Source organism: Rhodamnia argentea, chromosome 7 (genome assembly GCF_020921035.1).
Source record: "Rhodamnia argentea isolate NSW1041297 chromosome 7, ASM2092103v1, whole genome shotgun sequence".
In the NCBI taxonomy this organism is placed as follows: domain Eukaryota; kingdom Viridiplantae; phylum Streptophyta; class Magnoliopsida; order Myrtales; family Myrtaceae; genus Rhodamnia; species Rhodamnia argentea.
This window is the reverse complement of record NC_063156.1, coordinates 7,336,993-7,358,584: the sequence shown is the minus strand read 5'-3', so window position 1 is coordinate 7,358,584 and position 21,592 is coordinate 7,336,993. Positions and strand designations below refer to the sequence as shown.

The 21,592-nt window shown below is 41.6% G+C and overlaps 3 protein-coding genes across 12 annotated transcripts in view; 2 read left to right on the top strand and 1 right to left on the bottom strand.

Annotated features, from left to right (window-relative positions):
* The window catches only part of LOC115746873 (adenosine kinase 2), a 21,590-nt gene extending 12,645 nt beyond the window's left edge, over positions 1-8,945 (bottom strand). The window contains exons 1-9 of one of the 7 annotated variants that reach the window (XM_048282741.1): positions 8,691-8,945; positions 7,929-8,156; positions 7,284-7,548; positions 6,548-6,634; positions 6,327-6,437; positions 6,030-6,242; positions 4,516-4,701; positions 1,815-4,418; positions 810-1,352 (exon numbers count right to left, since the gene is read on the bottom strand). In XM_048282741.1, coding sequence (XP_048138698.1) covers positions 975-1,352; positions 1,815-4,418; positions 4,516-4,701; positions 6,030-6,242; positions 6,327-6,437; positions 6,548-6,634; positions 7,284-7,532 — 3,828 coding nt within the window. In that variant the 5' untranslated portion in view covers positions 7,533-7,548; positions 7,929-8,156; positions 8,691-8,945 and the 3' untranslated portion in view covers positions 810-974. Of the gene's footprint in view, positions 1-809; positions 1,353-1,814; positions 4,419-4,515; positions 4,702-5,984; positions 6,243-6,326; positions 6,438-6,547; positions 6,635-7,283; positions 7,549-7,928; positions 8,180-8,690 lie in introns of those variants that run through there. The other 6 variants (XM_030682814.2, XM_048282740.1, XM_030682816.2 and 3 more) reach the window with 6 other exon arrangements.
* Positions 1-21,592, top strand: part of LOC115746877 (29 kDa ribonucleoprotein A, chloroplastic) — a 22,297-nt gene extending 705 nt beyond the window's left edge. Inside the window, exons 2-6 of one of the 2 annotated variants that reach the window (XM_048282744.1) lie at positions 18,941-19,351; positions 19,517-19,618; positions 20,101-20,397; positions 20,981-21,049; positions 21,138-21,592. In XM_048282744.1, coding sequence (XP_048138701.1) covers positions 18,959-19,351; positions 19,517-19,618; positions 20,101-20,397; positions 20,981-21,043 — 855 coding nt within the window. In that variant the 5' untranslated portion in view covers positions 18,941-18,958 and the 3' untranslated portion in view covers positions 21,044-21,049; positions 21,138-21,592. Of the gene's footprint in view, positions 1-18,891; positions 19,352-19,516; positions 19,619-20,100; positions 20,398-20,980; positions 21,050-21,137 lie in introns of those variants that run through there. The other variant, XM_030682830.2, reaches the window with a different exon arrangement.
* LOC115746875 (synaptotagmin-3-like) lies at positions 12,098-17,144 on the top strand. Of its 3 annotated transcripts, XM_030682823.2 has the most exons (12): positions 12,099-12,372; positions 12,531-12,629; positions 12,744-12,794; positions 12,898-13,021; positions 13,290-13,408; positions 13,925-14,026; positions 14,141-14,215; positions 14,813-14,889; positions 15,154-15,403; positions 15,665-16,048; positions 16,299-16,430; positions 16,907-17,144. In XM_030682823.2, exons 1-12 carry the CDS (start codon positions 12,262-12,264, stop codon positions 17,033-17,035), a joined length of 1,653 nt encoding a protein of 550 aa, XP_030538683.1. In that variant the 5' UTR covers positions 12,099-12,261; the 3' UTR covers positions 17,036-17,144. The 3 variants fall into 3 exon arrangements, with proteins under 3 accessions (XP_030538685.1, XP_030538683.1, XP_030538687.1); XM_030682825.2 differs by lacking the exon at positions 16,907-17,144 and having other exon boundaries at positions 12,098-12,372; positions 16,249-16,335; XM_030682827.2 differs by lacking the exons at positions 12,099-12,372; positions 12,531-12,629; positions 12,744-12,794; positions 13,290-13,408 and having other exon boundaries at positions 12,897-13,021.

Here is a 21,592-nt window from a genome sequence, read left to right as displayed (position 1 = left end):
GCCCAACTCGATTCGGTACGTGCCATAGTGTGCTGACGCTAACTACTTTTGATTTTAGCTTTTCTTGTAGCAATCAAAGAGTCGACTTTAATCATTAAGAATTTCTGAGCAGTCACCTGTCCAAAGGGCGTGGTCAAGATCAGTTTTGATAGAAAGAGACATGCCAGATAGACTCGTTTTATGTTTTCAATCTTTCAAACTCTAGGACTCCATATGAATCTCCAGATTAGTGTTTTTTCCCCCCTAGTGTCCGACCCCAGATTGAACACCTTCGCCTTGTTTTCCTTTTTCCAGGTAATCTACATGACTGGACTGCCCAAAACATCCTGGTTTTCGCTTGTTGCAGGGAATAATTGTGTCACTGCCTCATGCTCCTGATGAATAACTCTGCAAAGTTCTCAACCATTTTCGACAATTCAATCCTCCTGAAAAGTTGACCAAAAAAAAATAAAAAAAGACCTCCTGAAATGGGAAGATGAGAGGAGAAGACTTCTCTCCCCCTGAAGCCATCAACTTTTACATGTTACACATGAAAGCACATACAATCATGCAAGGTCGATGACAGCCACCTGTTATGATTTCCAGGCCACAATGCCTTCTACAGTATGTTCCGAAAATAAGGGCCTGCGACTTTGGCAGAAAGCCAGAGCAATAAAGACACAGCAGACTTAAAAACAGCATGGCTCTCGGTGCTCGGCATCGATCCCCTGCTCGAGGAAGCTCTCTTGTTTCCCCCTTTCGGGAGTGTTCGGGAAAAACCAGTTCCACCAAGTGTAGAGAGAACTTGAGAACTACAAGACTTCAACCCATAGCCAACCCCTTCTTTCCATGAGCTTTGACTAATCCGCAGCATTTACATATCAGTATATCACATTACATACTAATGGTTCCATCAGAACTAAGGAAAAATTTGCAGCAAAAAGAACTTTGGTACAAGGAGGAAGGGAGGGAGGGAGATATAAAGTTCATCTGCGCTAGGAGACATAAGAAGCAGGATGCGGAATCTTGCGGACCCCCTCGTGTGAACTGACGTGTTTGTTGGACAGTCGGCGCTTATATCGCTTGAGGACAGATGCCAAATTCTCTTTCCCCTTAGGGAAAGCCACATCACCTGCTGCAGTGCCCGTCCGACCTTTCCTGCCTGAGATTGCAGTCTCCACATCCTTGACTACTTCGAGGAGCATCGCTGCCGTTGTGCATTTGCCACGGGCAGTTTTTGCGGCTGGAGGTAATGAATCATTAATTCCAACAGCAGGGCTTGGTACCTGCTGGAAGTTTACTCCAGTAATTTGGAGGCAAAAGCAAGGGGGCATCGGTGTTCGGGGCTTCAAGAATGCCGGTTCAATGATTCCCTGTTCACAAGGTGTGGATATAGTATGACAACCAGTATATGCATGATAAACTAAAAGTTTTGACTAAGGTTGCTACTTGAGGCTCTTGCAGGGTTATCCATTTTCGGACAACTCTAGAAATCAACCATTGAGGAAACGAAAGCAAGATCAAAGGAAGGCATGAACTTATGCATTATGCTTCCCACCTAAAAGTAGCTAAGAATCTAAAATCAGCATGCACATGACGGTTGGACTAGCACAATATAGGATAAGGGCTCACAAACATTCATCTTGAAGTTAGACAATGGTGACTTATGCATACTCTGCAAATAAAGAAATAGGTCAATCAGGACCCACATGGCTTGGCAAAGTCAGGTACGGCCTACAAGCAATTTGATGTGACCATAAAGATCTAACTCTAAGGTAGATCCGCAGCAGTAATCACGAATCCGTCTATCTCAAAATGTTTCCACAGTACAATACCTGAAGTCGGTTAAGTACGTAAGTATATTTTCCCCATAACTCTGGCCGACTTTCCATGAGCGACAGATCAAGAACCTTGTGTACACACCACACGCCAAAGCTTATTATGAGATCGGCTCTATAGATACACTCATCACCACAATGGGGAATAGATGGAATCAAAAAATTTGCAGAACCAAACTCTTCATTCTTCAATGAAGCGTTGTTCATCTCCCTGTTCTCGAGCTGATAAAGAAATTTCTCCCTAGCAGCAACCTTGTCGATTAAATCCTCATCAGCACCGTCGTTTTGCTTAAACAGCCAGTCAGATCCCTCCAACTTCAGGAGTTTCAAAATGCAATGTCTCAAGGACTGGAGAAGCATGGCCTCAGCATCCACAACAGAAGTAATTTCTCTAGAAAATGCGCTCGACTTGCTTCCTATGCTGCCCAACGGCCGACTTTTGTCAGCAACACCAAACTGCTCAAAAGGCTGTCTCGACCAGAGGGATGAAGTATTTGGGTTTGATGTCAACTGCATAGACAACGCATCTCGATATTTGCTAGATGGAGAGAGCTCGTCAAACGCCAACGGGCCTACTCTAGATACAGAACAAGAGAAACCTGGTGGTTCATAACTCGTTTTATTTACGGATGGACCACATCCAATGGAAGTGTCCCACTGAGCATTCTTGGCAGACATACCTGAATTGCGATTAAAGACAGACACTCCAGAAATATCTGGCAAACTACGGTACTTCTTCTCATTGGCTGAAGCCAGCGCACTATGGGAAGGACTAGAAGAGAAATGCTCATAATAATGTCTCTCTGGGTGGATTAAACTGTTTCCAGAAACCGCAACATTCTGAAATGATGTCTGTACAGGGCTCAGCCCATTCTGAAACTTTTGCCCCAAAGAATAAGCATTAGAGTCCTTGTAGCTGGATGGGGCCAAGGACAGGGATTTTGGGATCTCACCCTGCCCATTAAAACAAACAGAACTTTCAGTTGCAATCCGACCGGGATATGATGCAATCTGATAACCATGAACTGTGGCAGGCTGGTTATCCCAGCCATCGGAAGAGGGAGGAAGACGCAAACTAGAATAACGCCTCTCGCCAGCATCTACTCCACAGTGAGAACTTTGAACATATGCATCCAACAACTGCATTTGGTTGGACCATAGAGCAGAAGATCCCCTTTGAGACCCATAAGGTGACTCTCGGCCACTCTGTACCCTCTGATGCTCGGGAGAATCAAACATACTTGGGCTCATAAATGGATCAGATCCTCTTCCAGCCAATGAAGGGAAATATGCAGAAGAGTCCAACCCAGATGTGTCCATTTTGCTTGTTGAAGCGGCAACCTTCACATCAACCACAGGCAACAAATCAAACTTTTTAGCTTTTGCTTCTTGACTAACTTGTCCATGAAAGTCATAGAGCTGTCCCCAAAATTCATCGAGAACGGCAGCTACTTGACGCCTCGCAGCACGCCCCAACCCTGCTAATCTCGAAAGACTACCCGCACCATTTCCACCATCATCACTTTTGCCGCTGAGACTCCTGAATGAGCCTGGAGCCTCGGGTATAATTGGAGTGCTCCCCAAAGCTCCTTTGGATAGTTCCTCACATTCCCAGGAATTTTTTCCATCATCATTTTTAGTCGGGAGGTCTACCTCAACTCCCACCGTCTTCTCAACAGGTTCAACTGATTCAATCACCTCAATTGTTGTGGCCTTAGTTTCAGATGTCTCCTTTGACACAGCTAATTGCGGCATGCCTTGCGTTACAGACATCAGTTCTTCGGAAGAGCATATTTGTGAGTTTGGCAACACAATATTAGACTGCTTGTCGTCTACAGTCATCAAACTGCACTCGTGGTCAGATTCTGTCACTGGTGAATCAACCACAGAAGTCACCACGGATGCGACAGAGTGGGACTTCCCAGGTAAAGGAGATGCACCCAGCTCTTGGCTGTGTTCTCCAGGACCACCAAAATCAGACTCCTCTTTCTCAGCATAAACCTCAGTTGTCCTTTGCAAATCCCAATTCCATAACTGTGCATTTGTTTGCGAACTCGCAGATTTTAATGGCGTAGTTGCTAGCCATAGCATCAAACCCAATGATGCACAAGAAGTGATGACAAGGACAACATACAGGTAAGATGAATTACTGCCAATGTTCCATCTCAAATTACCAGCCCAATCACTACTTCCAAAGATCATCTCCAACACAAATATAATCTTCAAGCCAAGCATTCCAATAAATGTAATCAGAACCAAGAACTCCACAACCTGAGAGATTTTGTGGATACCCATCACTGTTCTGGATGAGGCAACACGGAAAAGAGGGACCACAGAGGAGGGGAGCAGCAGAGCTACCACAACCTGTGTAAAAATGAGTAATTGGTACAACCCCTCAGCTCCAGAATTCCATACACAGTAAATAGCAGGAATGATGGCAAAAATTCTGATTGAAGCACGGTGAAGCCAGCTTGGGATGTCCACCATCATGAAATTATGCAAGACCACTTCTCCACTTATCTTCCAGGTTAAAGCTGTGGCTTGACTAGAGCTGAACAAAACCAGTAGTAAAAGAAAAGGTGCAATTGGACTCGGAAATACCTGTACAAGTTGTTCAAGGAAAACATAAGAAATGAGTGGCCAATAGAGAAAAATCATAACTCATCGAGGAGAGACCTAATATAGTAAAGAAGCCAACCTGCTCCACTAAGGTCAGTGCATCTTGAAAAGTAAGAGAAACAAGGCCCGCACTATAGAACACATTTGCAGCTGAACTCATCAGCGCATAACTCGCCAGACAAATGCAACTGAATACACATATAATGGCAAATAGATGGTTGTGAATCAGGGAACCACTAGAAAAATTAGGCTCTCCCCGGTAATGCTGCAAGAAATTTCACCAACATTATGAAAGACCAAAGTCACAAGCAAATGTATGAACAAAGCATTATTTATTAATACATCAGTTATGTTAATATTGTATGATTGAACCATAAAAAAATTATGAGATAATCATCAATCAGTACTTTTACTGGATTTCATCTTTGACTACCAGAAGAAACAATCCCACTCAGTTGAGCCCCAAAACCAAGTATCTCTAAATATTTATCATGTGTCTTTTGATCAAATACCACAGAGCTCTACACATGATTCCATAACATTACCTTGCTTTCATCCCCTCAATAAGCAAGAGACAGAAATGTGATACCAAACTAATCAGGTGCATGTATCCTCACATGAGGACCCATGTAATGCTAAAATGCTTAGTTTTCATTGTAGTTGTCTCCTTGTTGCTCCACTAGTATGTAGAAGGTTTATTACCCCAAAAAAAGAAGACATATATTGATCAAAATTTCAAATCCAGCCTATACCATATTTTGAAGTGAAATGACATGTCAACTTACACAAATGGATCAAGTCTAGTCAATTTACTTAAATTAATAAATCTGATGTAATTGGTTACTTGACAGTATTATCTTTTAACAGATCAACAAACATCCAATGAAGATGGCTGGGGCTCTTTTACTTTTTCAAGTCTGATTTAAAGATATTTGAGACGTATAAGCTTTTTCCTTCCACAAGAAAAATCATTATATGTGCAAATCTATGATGCCATTGTTTGCACCTATTACATATATGTTTCAATTTAAAAATTATATCGCTGTTCTTCTGGATTGCTTCCCAAAGAAAAAAAGAAGAATTCAACTCCTCCTCAAAGGGGCTTGCATGCTTTTCTTTTTTATTGCCAATGGTTGAAGAAAAGATGAATGTTTTGAATAAGCAGAGGAGGCATAAATAAAGGCTGTGGAGCTATCATATTAAATGGCTTAATAGAACACTCAAAGCACGGATTGATTGCAAGATGTTGCAGCTTGTCTTTCATCCCTCCTGATATTCTCCCCCTTTTCCCTCTTGCCCTATTCTCTTTGCTAAGGCAAATACTATCCAAATATTTCACACATTAGCAAGTTAAATCAGCCAAAGGTTCCTAGTAAAAAAAAAGAAGTAAATGCTTACAAAAGGGGAGGTATGAAAATAATGAACTTTGAAGTAATGTATGAGGAAGAAGTGGAATCTTTCTTTCCCAAGAGAAGACTTCCAAGCTATGTTATTCTAAGACATTTGTGCTTTTCAGTGCATGTGACACATATGCACATGCGCGCACGAGAGAGAGAGAGAGAGAGAGAGAGAGAGAGAGAGAGAGAGAGAGACCTGAATTAGGGCAGAATGGAGGTAAAAATTCTGAGGCAGAATACTTGCTCCAAGAAGACTGATCAACATAAATGCACTCTCCCCACTGAATACAGTAGGCACCCCATTGATGGTTTGAGGGATTTCTGCTTGACTTAGGAGTAATCCAAAAACAAAAGCACAAATTATGAAGCATGCAATGCATACACATATGAGTTTGGCCTTGCAGTTCTCCTGAGGAAAAGAACTTAAAGAATTGGATCACGGCAGACACTGCACAGTCAATGAGTGATAAATTGCAACTATTCACAGGCTTACCAGGAGGTTTGCAAAAAGAGGGTAGAAAACAGCATCTATAGCAGTCAAAAAAATGCAACTGAACAAATCCGCCCCGAGAAGAAGATTTAGTGCGTGTGCCATTCCCACAATCTGGCATGAGTCAGAGTGAAGGCCAAAATAGAGTAAGAATGGAGAAATACTTCTAGATGCTAACTACATCAAAGAAAAACTACTAGCCATCAACAACTAAAATTTAATACCATAGAAATGTCCAATGCAATCATAGAAAACTCCAACTGAATCCCCAATAGAATGCATACACATCTGTCGTACTCATCACTGCAAATCTGCGACATCATTGATATGGGCATGAAAATTTCTCAGAACTCAAAAAGACGTGCAACATTAAAGAAAAAGGCTCACATCATTTAAGTACATTGAAAACTCAATGCCATGTTACGGGCTGAAAATACGTTCATGGGCACATTAACTCATTTAACATGCGATAAAAGTTGCATAAGCAAACAGTGACACAGTAGCATGTGGACTCCAGCATTGAATAGCCGCGCCCTTCGTCCTCCTGCTTCCCCCAGCGTAGAAATTCAGTTCTTATTAAGGAAAATGGGGGATCAGTTTGCAAAGAATAAAGTGAGCATGAGTGCGTCAGATACAAGAGACCAAGGGCCACAATAGGCCGAAACTAGTAAAGAATACAATGGTATGTAAACCTACACGTGCTAACAAATCTTGTCTAAATGGCCTGATAAGGAATAGGAATATCCGTTGTGTATCAACTATCAAGTTGCTTCCTTTCTAGTTACTTCGTGTTCACATAGAGCCAAAAAGAAGTATTTCCTAACACCAAAATCTTTAATCTGAGTATAAAATGGGTTAATGTAAAAGCACAGTAGCCATGACAATGGTGAATGCAGTAGCACAGACATGAATCTAAGAGAGAGAGAGAGGGGGGGGGAGAAGAGAGAGAGAGTTATGTACCTCAGCAAGATCTCTCTTAGTGACCACACCAATTTGAGCTGACAGGTACTGACACAGAATTGCCGCAAAATTGAAAATAAGCACAAATACTAAAAGATCAAGCCCAAATCGTGCACCTCCTTCAACATTAGCAGCCCACTTTCCAGGGTCAACGTATCCAACTGAAATTAGAAATGCTGGTAGGATAGCTGGAAGCACGCGATGAAGGCCCAAAGCCAAATGGTTCGTACTTGCAGTTTCAGATTCCATACTTCTAAGTAGTACCCTGGCAAAAGGTTAAATCAGCAAGGATGATTCATATGCAAGATTACCAATGTAGAGAAAAACCCCGTTAATTATCAATCTGAAATAAATATCTTTTAATGTCATAGCAGCTGCAACTCGTAGAGCAAACACGATGCAGCACTTCAGAAGTAATTTTTGCAGCAGGTAATCTGCTAACCAAACTTAGCTAGTGATAACCAATTCCAACATGCTTCGGAGCAGCACTTAAAATCAGGACCAAACCAGTGGTCAGGTTAAAAGGTAGGTATCTTTCTGATCTTGACCAAATCTACCAGCTTTTTTCGCATTCAGATATAGTTACATAACAAATGTTTGCACATCACATCCCAAATTCTAGTTGTGTGACTATCAGATACCAACCTGCACTTCGCTATGAAACCACAATGCACACTGGCACAATGTGATGTAAGGACCTCATGAGATTCACCACTTTAATTCTGAACCATAGAGGAAGATGATTCTGATTCAAGCAACCATTTCCCAGCTGACTGAATCGAAGCTGCATGAAAGGGAGAGTCTCCTTGAAAGTCACCAGGCTGATGCCAAATATAGGGAGTTAACTTCCGTGGCCACCCACAACCCCAAAATCTAATAATGTTGAAGCACAGAGACTGTCAATTAATCAGTGAAAAAGGCATGATAATTTGGCACCAATAGAAAGTCAACTGGACCATCAAAACAGAAAAAGGGTGCCATCATCATGATCTAATGGAACGCATTTCACCAGCGTAATCATTCACTAGAAAGTACAATATGAGGGGGGTGGGGGGAAAAGTAAAGCAAGAAGCCACTATTACTACACTGGCAAGAACTCCAACGGCACAAGTCCAATCATCAAATCCAACCCTCCAAAATAAGAACATCACAGATCTCCAAACCCCATAGAAGAAGCGAAGAACAGAGCTCAAATAAAAAACCAAGTAACACGAATGGACCATTCAACCCCAAAGAACAAACCGCCCCCCACGCCCCACTTCCAAACAAATTCGCAAAAAATAAGAGACTTCAAGCACCCAAAACCCCAGGAAAACTACCCAATATCAAAGAAGAATCAGAAACTAGCGGCAATGGATCTGATTCGCCTTAAAAAAAGGGCACAAGTCAGACAAAGGGGAAAAGTACCCATTCGCACGAAACCCGAGGTCGACCGATTAGAAGTCTAAGAATCAGATGAAAGACAGAAACCTAGATAGTACCCAAATCCGCCTGAGATTATGTCCCGTCCTCGTCCTTTCCCCTGTCCTTCCCCCCGGTTGGCTGCAATGACTTACGAGGACAGAAAGGGGCAAAAGCTTGGATCAGAGGCTTCGAGGAGGCCCCGAGAGTTTCTTACAACTCCAGGAAGAGTGAGCTCAAGTTTTCACGCAGAGAGAGAGAGAGAGAGAGAGAGAGAGAAAAGATGTGCATTGGTGGGTATTTTAACCCAACCTTGAGGAGAGAGAGAGAGAAAGAGAGAGAGAGAGATGACGATGTTAGTGGGGAAGTGGGCAAAAGATCACCTTTTTTTTTTCAATATAACGCAACAAAACGAGTTAAAAAAAGGGCTAGAAAGATCGGAACGACATGTAACGTTTCTCTCTCTCTCTCTCTCTCTCTGCCTTTTCATTTATAGCTGGGAGAGGGAGAGGGAGAGGGATAGACATAAGAGAGAAAGTGAGAGCTTTCTGTACTTTTTCCTTTCTCTCAGTCTCTGTAACTTTGGGTTTCTTCCTCGTTCGAACATTTCGGAGTTGACCATTTTCTTGCCCTGTTTTCCTGGGGGGAGGAGGAAGCATCCCCAAAAAACTCCATCTCACTAACTTGAATTAATCACATGTTTATATTGCCAGAAGCCATAGGAGACCCAGTGATAGATCTTTACACCATAATGAACTTCCTACACAAATTATTACCATGGCAGTTGACTCAGTGGTGAAGCAGAGCCATATCTTTCGTGAGGTCTGGGGCGTTACTCGTATCGTAACCTCCGAATGGCTCGTGTTATGCTGCCGAACCCCGATACACAATTCTTGCGGCGATACTTTCTAGCATCTTGAACTTTGGATCAATTGACGGCACCAAAGAGTTACGGCTCAAGTCAAACGTTCCATGACGGGAGATAGATCCATACGGTAATGTTCATAAAATATTGCTAGAGCTGGTTGTCCCCTTCCCATCTCCGTCGCAGACGAAACAAAATAAAAACGAGTTTGTTTGCCAAGAATCTAGCTCCTGTCCGATCATTTTTGTTTTCTAGATTGCGATTTCTGGGGCTCCGCAGCCCTCTTAAAATATGCAATCTGGCTTTGGTGTTCAGAGCGGAAGGGGTTCACTGAACCTACTCTCCCGAGAGATCCCATGCATGGCTCGAGCCCTCTTTTGCCCGAAAGAGGGGACACATGCTCGGGACCGCGATCGCAACACCCTGCTCAGAAAACGACTCCTGAGCTTGACCCCCCATACATTATAAAAAAAACATCAGAGACAACCGTTTCCGTGTTTTCCAACACGTTTCTGCGCTGTCTTTATCCTCCTGTTCTAGGGTTTTGCCCTGCGGGACTTTTCCTCCGATGAACGACCCTCCCGAGTTCCCGGAGGGAGAGAAGAGTCCACGTGGAGCGACGGTAGCTCACGTGGATTTCTCCCTTCACGTTATTTGTCCATCAGGATTATAAGAAAGATTTAAGCCCTGTTTATAAAATTTCTAGTCAGATCCTCTCGTTCGTCACGGTTCGAGCTCAACTCGAGTCGCACTAACCAGCTCTAATTAGACTAATTAAAAATCTTTATAGTTTTTCTTTATTAGTCCAATAATTGACGTAGCCCGCACCAAAAAACTCTTACATGTGCAAGCAAATAAAGTTCCATGTCATCGGTTCGATCTGTATTTTCTTGCCTCCGGTCGCCGGACCGCCACATCGAGCGCGGGACCGAAGTTACGGGTATTAACTGCATCAAGTCAGTACTCTAAAGATTCGATTGCACGTCAGTTATAAAGATGGAAAATATTGATGCGATCGCCCCCGTTCATTTAATACAGTTTCGAACGAAACCGAAAGAGTCACGTGGCACTCAAACGCGACGCTTTGGTCCGGTTCGGTAGTCAACGGACGAAACTTGCGATGGGCTTATGTAAGAAGTGGGCCATGGGCCCTCGTGACTGTGCTCTATTGATACCACAAGATGACGAGTTTGGCATTAACGCTTGTGACAAATACATTTTGACTTTGATATCTAGAGATTTACAATACCCAGATGCCGGAATTTGTAAATTAACATGTAAATTATATATATATATATCCTACATTTGGATATTGACTTAAATTTTGAGCCAAAAAAAAAAAACAAATAGGTTCTACATTTCATAAGCGCAAATAGACAGGCCCTTTAAAAGCTAGGAAATATTCGACCAAAAAAAAAAAAAAAGCTAGGAAACAATTTGCAGAAATTAATAATGGACACTTAAGTTGGAACATGTAATTTAATTAGCAACCAAAGACGAATAATTATGAAAGATGAAATATCTAAAAACGTTAAAAATGAAATTAAAGATTTCTTCTAAGGGTGTGGCTGTCCGAGGGAACACGTTTTGTGGGAATTAGTTTTTCGGACTTTCACCTGTTTGGTTTGCCAAAAATGATTGGTTAACCGAAAACACTTTCCGATCAACAAAATATTCGTGCATAAAATTAAGGAAAGTGAATTCCTAAATCTAAAGAGGTGAAAACACTTTACGGGTTTCGAATTTTCTAATATTTTAATTATTTTTTATGTGTTTCTACATACGGCAGGCCACCAGCCGAGGTAGAAGGAAGAAAAAGAAGAAGAAAAAAAGTACAATAAAAAAAATTATTTACAAATTAAAACAAATTGCCTTAAATAAAGTTATGAGATTGAAACATTTTTCGAATGAGATCCAAATACTAAAAAAAAAAAATCAGTTAGATATCACCAAACATAGAAAAACTATCCATTTTTCTAAAAAATTATTTTTCTCAAAAACATTTTTCTTTATCGCGGAGTTTTCTCTCGACCAAACGCACCCTAAGTTAACCTCGAAATTCACGTCAAAACTCAAATCGAGATACCTTTAAGTCTAAATCCAATCCACGTTTGAGCTAATAGCTGGTTCTATCAAATAAAAAAGATGCAGTCCAAGCAAACTTTCGTAGAGAGAAAGAGAGAGAGGTGGTAGCCAGCCAATGAGGTTGGTTATTAGAACTAAAGTCAACATTTGGCACCGGTTTAGGAAGTTCCTCATTCAAATCAAATATCACAAACTTCGCATAAAATGTAGCCATTTGCATTAACCAAAAGGCTCGGATTAGACCGGTTCATGAGATTTGTAAGATGTTTCATGCGTTTTCGGACGACCGACTCCGTGTCCGTGCATCGATCCTTCGGCCAATGCATGATTTTTTGTTGCATTTGTAATTTTTTTTTTTTTTTGGAGAATTCAGATTTGGATGGGGTGTTTTCTTTTCTTGACGTTGCTCTGTCCAGTGTAGGTTCAATCCGAGGCACCAGATGGTGCCTTCTTGATGTGAAAAGGCCAACTGCCGGAAACGAAACACTGTTTTGGCAGTTTCCTCTCGCGTTTTCGTATTTCGCTTTCGTCGTCAGTTTCCTCTCGTCAACTTCATTAGCACTTCCAGACCATATATCATATCCATGTTCGGTGTCTCTCTTCACGTAAACAGAGAGAGGAGACAACATGGGATTCATTAATAGCCTGCTGGAGATCCTCGGACTCGGCATCGGAGTCCCGCTCGGCCTCATCGTCGGTTACTTCCTCTTCGTGCATTTCGAGCCCAAAGATGTGAAGGTGAAGTGCATCACCCAAATTCTCCTTTTTTTCTTCTTTTTTTGCTTTTGTTGGATCCGTCTCGCCGTGGCATTCGATTTGACTTCTGTTTAGTGCCGATGTCTGGCGATCTGCGGTGCTTGCTCAATCTGCAATTTTGGGCCCCCTGTGGTTTTCAGGATCCTCTGTCGAGGCCACTCCACGAGTTCGACACTCGCTCTCTGCTTGATCTTTTGCCGGAGGTCCCTCTCTGGGCAAAGCATCCGGATTTCCACAGAGTAAGTCCTAGTGACTCGGTAAACTTTGTTCTCAGTTCCATTGTCACGATTTGCATGTGACATTGATAGAGTTTCGGTTCGCCAAAGATGATTGCCTACTGGTTTTGATTGCAGGTTGATTGGCTGAACAGGTTCTTGAGATACATGTGGCCTTACCTAGATCAGGTGATCATATTTAAGTTCCAGAATTTGATTGATCATGAGGATTTGCCAGTATTCGATGTGTTCTAAAGCATCTTGTGATCCGGGAAATTCGATGGTACCACAGGCCATATGCAATTTGATAAGAAGCACCGCACAGCCAATGTTCGAGGAGTACGTTGGCACTTATCAGATAAAAGCGCTGGAGTTTGAAAAGCTGAGTCTTGGAACTCTGCCTCCAGCAATTCATGGTTGGTTCCTCTCTTTTAATTGAAAAGCCGCCTTAGACCATCAAGGTGTCTGATTCCGTGATCGCACTGAATTTTTATTTCTGATATAGGAAACCAATTAGGATGCCCAAAATATGATCAACTTCTGCTTGATAAACCATCTGAAGCCTAAGTACTAGTTTAGAAAGCAAAATCAGACAAGATCAACCCCGTGTTAGCCTTTTGACCCAGAATTTCTTGTGAGATCATCTTACTCTCGTATTTGTTTCTTATGCATATCAAATGGCAGGTGTTAAAGTGCACGAAACTAACGAAAATGAATTAGTGCTTGAACCTGCGATTAGATGGGCTGGAAACCCCAACATAATCTTGGTGCTGAAACTCTTGTTCCTACGGATACCGGTCCAGGTTAGATATTCATCCAACGAATATTTTAGCAGTAACATCATATAGCGGGTGTCGTCTAGATGCGGTCGAATTTTGCTCATTCAACTTTCAAAGCAAACAATTGAATAATGCAATGCAACACGTCATCTGGTAGAGAACGCTGTTTTGAACAAGTTGCAAGGTGACATCTGAATCGTGTGACTTGGCTTTGGAAAGCAGAGGTTAGCCCAATGTTTTAAGCCAAACCTTTTCTTAATGATTTTCATTGGACTGAAGTGAACTCTCTCAATAGATACAAACTCATTGAAAGCTAATCTGGTATAGGGGAAGAATGGGAAGATTGGAAGCACCTATATTGCTTTTGGTTGTTTTGTTTGATGGCCGACATGAAAGGTCTGTCTTCGCCAGATGGGTAGCGAAATTCAGGAAAGAAACAGGCTGCCTAGGATAGGGATTGGAAATACAGTATAGTTTCTGATTCGGAGAATGATCGGCATGCCTAACCTCTTAACATTGTCTTGTTTTGCTCTTTCTCAGCTGTTGGATGTACAGATATCAGCAGTTCCCCGAATCATTCTCAAACCCCTTTTGCCGACATTTCCTTGTTTCGCAAGTATAACGGTGTCCTTGCTGGACAAAGTAAGTACATCCAAGACTCGAGATCCGATGACCAGACGTGCTTTTCAAAATTTAATCAAATTCGTACATATGGTTAGTCATTGATGAGCTTATTATGCTTTCATTATCCCGCAGCCTCAGGTTGATTTTGGATTAAAACTCTTCAATGGGGATATGATGGCGATACCATTGTTGTATCAATCTGTTCAGGTGCTCTCTTTATACACCTTGTGCATAGTTATTGGTCCATGGAGATTGCTTGAACTCTTTATACATGAACTCTTCTTTGAATTGTTTATTTGATCATGTACCAGCTGTAAGTTGACTTTAGTGACAGAGTAGCAGTAGTTAGCGGGCAAGAAAGAAATTGAACTCTGAACACTCCAGAGAATTTAATAAAGCTCCCTAGTGTTTGACAATGTTAAATTTAGCTTTTGGAGAATAAATAATCACCGGAAGCCACATGGTCTCTGTTGTAATTTAAGCTAAGGAGATTGATCAAAGGAGCATTTGGACATTGGTAGAGTAACCACATGAAACTCTGATTTTTATATTTAGCCTTATCTGACTCAGCAGTTTCATTCATTACACTTGCTCATATCTGATTAACCAAAAAAATTCAGACAAAGACATGCGGGAGAACTTGTGCCGCTCGTCTATGTTCTCGGCACGTTTGTATCACACCAGAAAACACGTTCAATGAGATTGTAACATCTGAGACATTGCAATGTTCTGACCATTTTACCTATTCGAGAGATTTATTTACAAGCAATGCGTACTTGAATTTTTTCTTGTCGATGATGTCAGGAAACGATAAGAAAGCAAATAGCTAATCTGTACCTTTGGCCTCAGACACTGGAGATTCCAATTCTTGATGGTTCAGCGTAAGTGGTTTTAGATTGCTGGGCTTATTAGGCAGTAGATGAAAGCTAGTTTGACTGTTTCTTAAACCGTGTGATCAAATTTATCAGCGGGAATGATCCTTGGCATCAAGATGCTTTCGCTCGGATGTCTTAGTATCTTCCTTTGTTCCTTACTAGAAGCGATTTATAAGACTGCAACACCCATGAATGAGCATGTTTCTCCCTTTAATTTGCACAAACACCGATTAATGTTGAGTGTTTATGTCTGCATAATGTCACAAACAGTGGGGCAACAAAGAAACCCGTGGGCATACTCCATGTGAAGGTCATACGAGCTCGCAAGCTCCTGAAGATGGATCTTTTAGGAACTTCAGATCCTTATGTTCAACTCAGCCTGAGCGGGGAGAAACTTCCCTCTAAAAGAACTACTGTGAAGATGAACAATCTGAATCCAGAGTGGAATGAAAGTTTCAACCTCACCGTGAAAGACTTTCGATCCCAAGTACTTGAATTACATGTCTACGACTGGGAAAAGGTACAGATTTACCGCATTCCTCTAATTCTTAGCGCAAGTACACATATTATCGACTTATCCTGCAGATGACATGCGTGCTGTCTAACCATAGAATACCCAAGAGGTTGATCATAGTGCCAACAGCGACAATGTATTAATGATTTTGCATATTTAGGCCTAGTATAGGCCATTAATTGTTCCTTCAGCAAGCACTTTTGGCGATTCATCGTTGTTAGCTGCAATGTGTCTTTCCATTGTACTGATTGCCGCGTTTGACATCAGTTTGGGACTCACGACAAGCTGGGCATGCAAGTGGTTCCGCTGACGTTGATCTCGCCTCATGAGCCAAAAGAGTTCACCCTTAACCTGGTCAAGAACCAGAATCTCAATGACCCTCATAACAAGAAACCCAGAGGGCAACTCATGGTCGAGCTATCATACCATCCTCTGAGGGAAGACAGCCACGGATTTAGCGGACCGTTGGAACGACATGAGAGCCAAATAAGTGAGAGTGAAGTACTCGAAAAGACAAATGAGGAAGCATCGCATAATTGTCAACCTGGTCTGCTGCTGGTCACGGTAAAAGGTGCAGAAGACGTGGAGGATAAGCATCACACGAACCCTTATGCATTGGTTATGTTCAGAGGAGAAGAAAAGAAAACCAAGGTGAGAGACCACTTCCTGGTTTTTTGTTCAATTTGAAGTTGGTGTGTCTCATTATCCTAGACAGTAGACACCCGAGATGGGTTTGACAATGACAAACTCTTGTTGAGTGTTCGATCATGACCCGCTATTCACTTCCAGTTCCCGACACCAGTTCGTTAATCACTCTTTGTGTTGCTCGGACTTGTAGTGTCGGATCATAGTTCATGTCCTAGAGAGCTGAACAGTGATATGATGTCTTTGTCTGTTACAGTTGGTGAAGAGAACCAGAGATCCATGTTGGAATGAAGAGTTCCAGTTCGTGCTTGAGGAAGCTCCTCTCAAGGAGGAGATTCAGATTCAGGTCATGAGCAAAAGGAGGACCAAGTTTTGTTTCAGTTCCAAGGTTGGTCTGGTCTGGACATATACTGGGGGCGATAAATTATTGAGGGCCGAGTGTACTGGGAATCGTAAAATTTATTAGAGAAGTGCAATCGAGTCCTAAAACTTTCAAAAAGAGCAATTAAGTTCTAAAAACTTTGTCACTAAAATGCAATTAAGTTTTTAAATTTTAAAAAAGTGCAATCAAATCATAAAACTTGTCAAGTTTGTACAATCAAGTCCTTTTATTAACTCTATCCAACTTGATAAACAAAAATGCTAACAAGTTTTTAGATTTTATTGCACTAACTTGGCAAGTTTTAGAATGTGATTGTACTAATTTGATAAGTTTTAGGGTCTGATTATACTTTTTGAAAGTTTTGCTATTCAATAAATTTTCGTGATAAGTTTAAGGACTTTCAGTATACTTATGCTGATTATTGAACGTCGTCGATTGAAATTCGCAAGAGTACATATACATAATTTATGGTTTTGTTGCAGGAATCATTGGGCTACGTCAACATAAACCTTAGCGATGTCGTGTTCAACGGACACATCAACGAGAAATTCAATTTGATCAATTCGAGGAATGGAGTCATACATGTCGAAATCCGGTGGGAGGTGACTTGAAGCTTGTCGAAGCAGGGGATTAGCAATGAAATTCAATTTTTTTTTTTTTAAGAATTAAATTTTGTTCTACCAATAGTTATGTTTTTGCCCGTTGATGATGTCAAATTATTTCTCTGTGGGACATTGAATGTGCAAAAACGGCTACCACAAAGTTTCTCTTATTCGTATTAACAGCTACTTTAGGAGGAATATTTTTATGTGGTACTAACGATTTAATATTATATTTGTAGCTCTAGAATGTTTCAATTTATACTCCTACATATTATCTGAATATACCAAGGAATATGTACAGTCTAATGAGGCTACTATAAAATATTTACTCGTGAATTGGGCAAGCTGCGATACAGGTTCATATTTGTAACTATAGCTTGTAAATTTGAAATACTGATAGTAACTAGTAAGTAAAAAGTGACTAGCAATTTTGTTAGTTCTAGTAACTATTTATGAGTTACCGGCGAAATAACAATTTTACCATTTACAAGTCCAATGGTAGAGTACCATTTTGTTTCTAGATTTCAGGACCGGACGAATGAAGCATAAATTGAGCAAACCTAATAGTAGATTACCATTTGTTCCTAGATTTATAAGTTACCGGTGGGCGCGTAACTTTTTGTTAGGGAATTTATGGGTGGGCACGTAATTGGTTGTAGATTCCCCATAAAAAATTGCAAATACTTATGAACATTTTGGGAAATTTACTCAATTAGTCGTAAATCTATTGTATGAACATCAATTCGGTGCTAAATTTATGAATTATGTCTATTTAATTATAAAATTTGACATGAAATTCTAATGAAGTGCTTTTGGTCAATTTTAACCGAAAATTGCTTGAATGATAATATGATTATCACCTTGATGTTATTTCATCGGACAAGTTAAAAGACGCTTTCGATGATATTTCATAAAGGGCTAATTGCTCTTGAAGTAAGTGCATTATGGTTAGGTAGGACGGAGTCATTTGGTACCTCAATGCCGACTCATCGCATCCCCAATGCGAAAAGGTAAGATATTATGACCTTAAAAATGGCGTTGTGTTCTTTTACTTGTAATTTAATTGAAATTCCGTGGCTTGTGTAATTTGACTCTTTCTTCTATAAATCGGAAGTCTCAAAACTTTTACAATATTCATGTATGTTTTACGTATTATATATAATATAAAATATGAATACTGATTTTAAATGTTGGCGAAATTTGAATACTAATTATTTTTGTCATATGGAAACAAACATGTTCTAACGGCCCACCCATAAGTAGCTCAGTTGGCTAGGGCACATTTGAAATTATGTGGTTAGGCACACCGATCTCGGGTTCGATTCCTCAATTGAACACTTGCGATTTAAGTGGGGGGGCAATGATGGTGAGTTGCTATCTTTGTCTCCCCGAGGAATAATTGAGGTACGCACAAGCTGGTCCGGACACCTTGGTTATAAAAAAAAAACAAAAAAAACATGTTCTAACATGGCCGTGCACAACCGCCTTATGCTAAAAAAGAAAAAAACATAAACCTTGGGCAAAATGTGCCTTTATTTACTTGGGAAAAATTGAAACATTTTGTTCCTCATAAATAAGCATACCTGAGGCTATTGAAAAATCTTGTCCATACTGAATCAATCCGGACAAATCCATGGCCAAATCATTGGAATTCCCCATGGTAAAAAAAAAAAAAAAGTCGGCAACTTCAACTTCCTTGTCGGGCTGAAATATCCCCGACCCGATCTCATTCAGTCCGGGCCAGATATTTTTTTGGACGCAGGCCCGGCCCGCCCGGCTCGTGAACCCCGAGCCTCTTGCATTTGCCCATTTCTTATCCGCGCTCTTCCTCTCCCTTTATAAACGAAGCGCTCGCGCTGTTCGTCTACCTCGTTGCCTCCTCCGCCTAAAACCTTATCCCTTCGAGAGAGAGAGACAGAGAGAGACGCAGTCATGTCCACTCTCTCTACTGCTGCCTCGTCCCTCAGCCTACCTTCCTTTGCTCCCAAGGCTGCCCGCTCCTTCGCGCTCAAGCCCACTTCGCTCTCTTCCCTCGCCCTCGGCCTCCGCCTCGGCCTCAAGTCCCTCTCCGCCTCCCCTCCGTTGCCGTGCTTCGACGTAGCTCCCACTCCCAGGGCCGCCCCGGCCTCCCGCTTCCTCCGCCGCGTCGCCGTGTCTTCCGATATCGACCAGGAGGAGGAAGGAGAAGGGGGTTTCCTTGGCGACGACGGGGGGCGCGCCTTCTCCCCCGACCTCAAGCTCTTCGTGGGCAATCTCCCCTTCAACGTCGACAGCTCGCAGCTCGCCGGCTTGTTCGAGAGCGCTGGGAACGTCGAGATGGTCGAGGTAATTGGTCCCCTCGGATTTGGAGACAAATGATGAGTTTTTCGCGCTTCATTTCTAGGAATTGCATTTTCTCGGCCATATGTGCTTCGACCGAGTGTTCTTCGAAGTTAAAACGTGTGTTATAGAATGTGAAAAACCCCCTTTTTCCCCCTATTTCTCTGGCAGGTGATTTATGATAAAGAAACCGGGAGGAGCAGGGGTTTTGGGTTCGTGACCATGTCCTCGGTGGAGGAAGTTGAAGCTGCTGCTCAGCAATTTAATGGCTATGTGGGTATTTGAGAACGAGTCTCATTCGTTGTTCTTCATGTTTTGCTGTTTAATCAAAGTGACTGAAAAGATCTTTCTGAGAATATTTACGGGGGATCGTTTCATTTGCTGAGAGAAGATATAGTTTCCATGACTCTTGCGCCACAATGTCTTCAAATGGCTAAAAGGATCTTTCTAGGCATATTTTCGGGGAATTGTTTCACCTGCTGAGAGAAGATATAGTTTCCATGAATCTTGCTCCAGTTTACATTACGATAGGTGGTTTCTTCAAGCCACAATTATACGTGGTGTTGTGTTATAGACTTGTTATCTGCTTTTAGTAGTCTATGTTTTTGTTGCAGTGTGATTAAATCTTACTTTGAGAAAGTTATGACACATATCATGCGATTGAATGCCTACTCCCACTTGACTATCCTCCATTGCCTAATTAGAAGATCGAGCTATCTTATTGAATCTAACCAAGAAGCTATGGCATTGGGCAGGAACTCGATGGAAGGGCTTTGAGGGTCAATTATGGACCGCCTCCTGCTAGGAGGGACGGTCCACCACCTAGAATGGGTAGTAGAGGCGGGTCAAATTCCTCTAACCGTGTCTACGTCGGCAACCTCTCATGGGGTGTTGATGATCTGGCACTTGAAACATTGTTCAATGAGCAAGGTAGGGTTTTGGAAGCCAAGGTGGTCTATGACAGGGAGAGTGGTCGGTCAAGGGGTTTTGGCTTTGTGTCTTATGGTTCTGCTGATGAAGTTAACAACGCTATTGAGTCCTTAAATGGCGTGGTAAGCATTATGCAACTTTCTGGAAATGAACCGTGTAGTTGAAGTGCGACATTCTTGTTGTTGCAGTGATGGAATGTTCCTCCTGATTAGTATTATTATTGTTTCTCGTCTTCTTTCAAAATCTTTCCATGGTAGGCTCTTTTTGAAGATAAAATTCTTTTAGATTCATAGTTCTGTGTTGATGTGGATTTCAAGTGGTTGCCTAGTATAATTTCTGTTCTTTATGGTAGAGTGCTGTCACATGGCTATAGTTTCTGTTGAAGAAATTCGCTAAGCAACAATTTTCTTTATTGGTATCTGGTGGATACTCGTCTACATTGGTTTGCTCTGTTAAATCAATTTGTAACCGTTTCACATCTTTAATCACATGATGGTTATGAAATTTTGTCACGTGATCTAACATGAAATTTGCTTGGTATGCCTTGGTGAAGCTGCCTGCGTGTTTACCTCCTGGCTAAATTGAACCTGTCTTTTCCCTTGATTGCAAATTTATGTCTGTAACCATCATGCATCTACTATCACCACCTTTATTGTTGACTGTTAAGTCGGATTCAAGTTCACCTGTAAATCTTCATTGATGCAGGACCTGAATGGAAGGTCAATTCGAGTCACCCATGCAGAAGCTAAGCCGAGGCGCCAATTTTGAGCTTAGGTAATATGTTAAGAACATTAGATTACACTGTTGATGTGGCTCTTGAACTATGGATATGGTGGGCTGAAAATGTCTGTTCTTTGTATAGAGGAGCGGGATTGTTGGACCTGTCATATTTCAAATGCTTCGCGCGAGAGTAGAGTAACTCTGGATTCTAGTCTTTTCAGGAGCTGTGAGGTGCAAGTACTTTTCCTCATGGCTGATGATCCAGAGTTGCGTCGCAGGAGTATCATATTTACCGGGCTGGAAGCTGTAATGAAGGCTATCGCAGCAAAAATTGCAAGCCCTGCTCTGACTTAGTTGGACTGCTTGATTGGCCTTCTTGACCTCATAGTAAAGTTTTGAGAGACATGGGATGCCATACGTTGGTGCTTTGTGTTCTGGAATTTATAGTTCCCTTTTACAACATGGTCAGTGTAATCTTTTTTGCAAGAATTATTGAGTTGTTTACATACTCATCTAAGTATTGTATGATTTTGATTCCATATTTGCACGGAAACTTGCATTCTGGATAGGCCCCCCCTTCCTAAATGTTATGAAGTT

What these genes read in the sequence shown, in the direction of transcription:
- LOC115746875 (XM_030682823.2), top strand. Translation starts at nt 12,262, where the DNA reads ATGGGATTCATTAATAGCCTGCTGGAGATCCTCGGACTCGGCATCGGA. An exon ending in TGTGGCCTTACCTAGATCAG is followed by an intron (nt 12,795 to 12,897) that starts GTGATCATATTT and finishes ATGGTACCACAG; the next exon opens with GCCATATGCAATTTGATAAG. An exon ending in CCAATTCTTGATGGTTCAGC is followed by an intron (nt 14,890 to 15,153) that starts GTAAGTGGTTTT and finishes TGTCACAAACAG; the next exon opens with TGGGGCAACAAAGAAACCCG.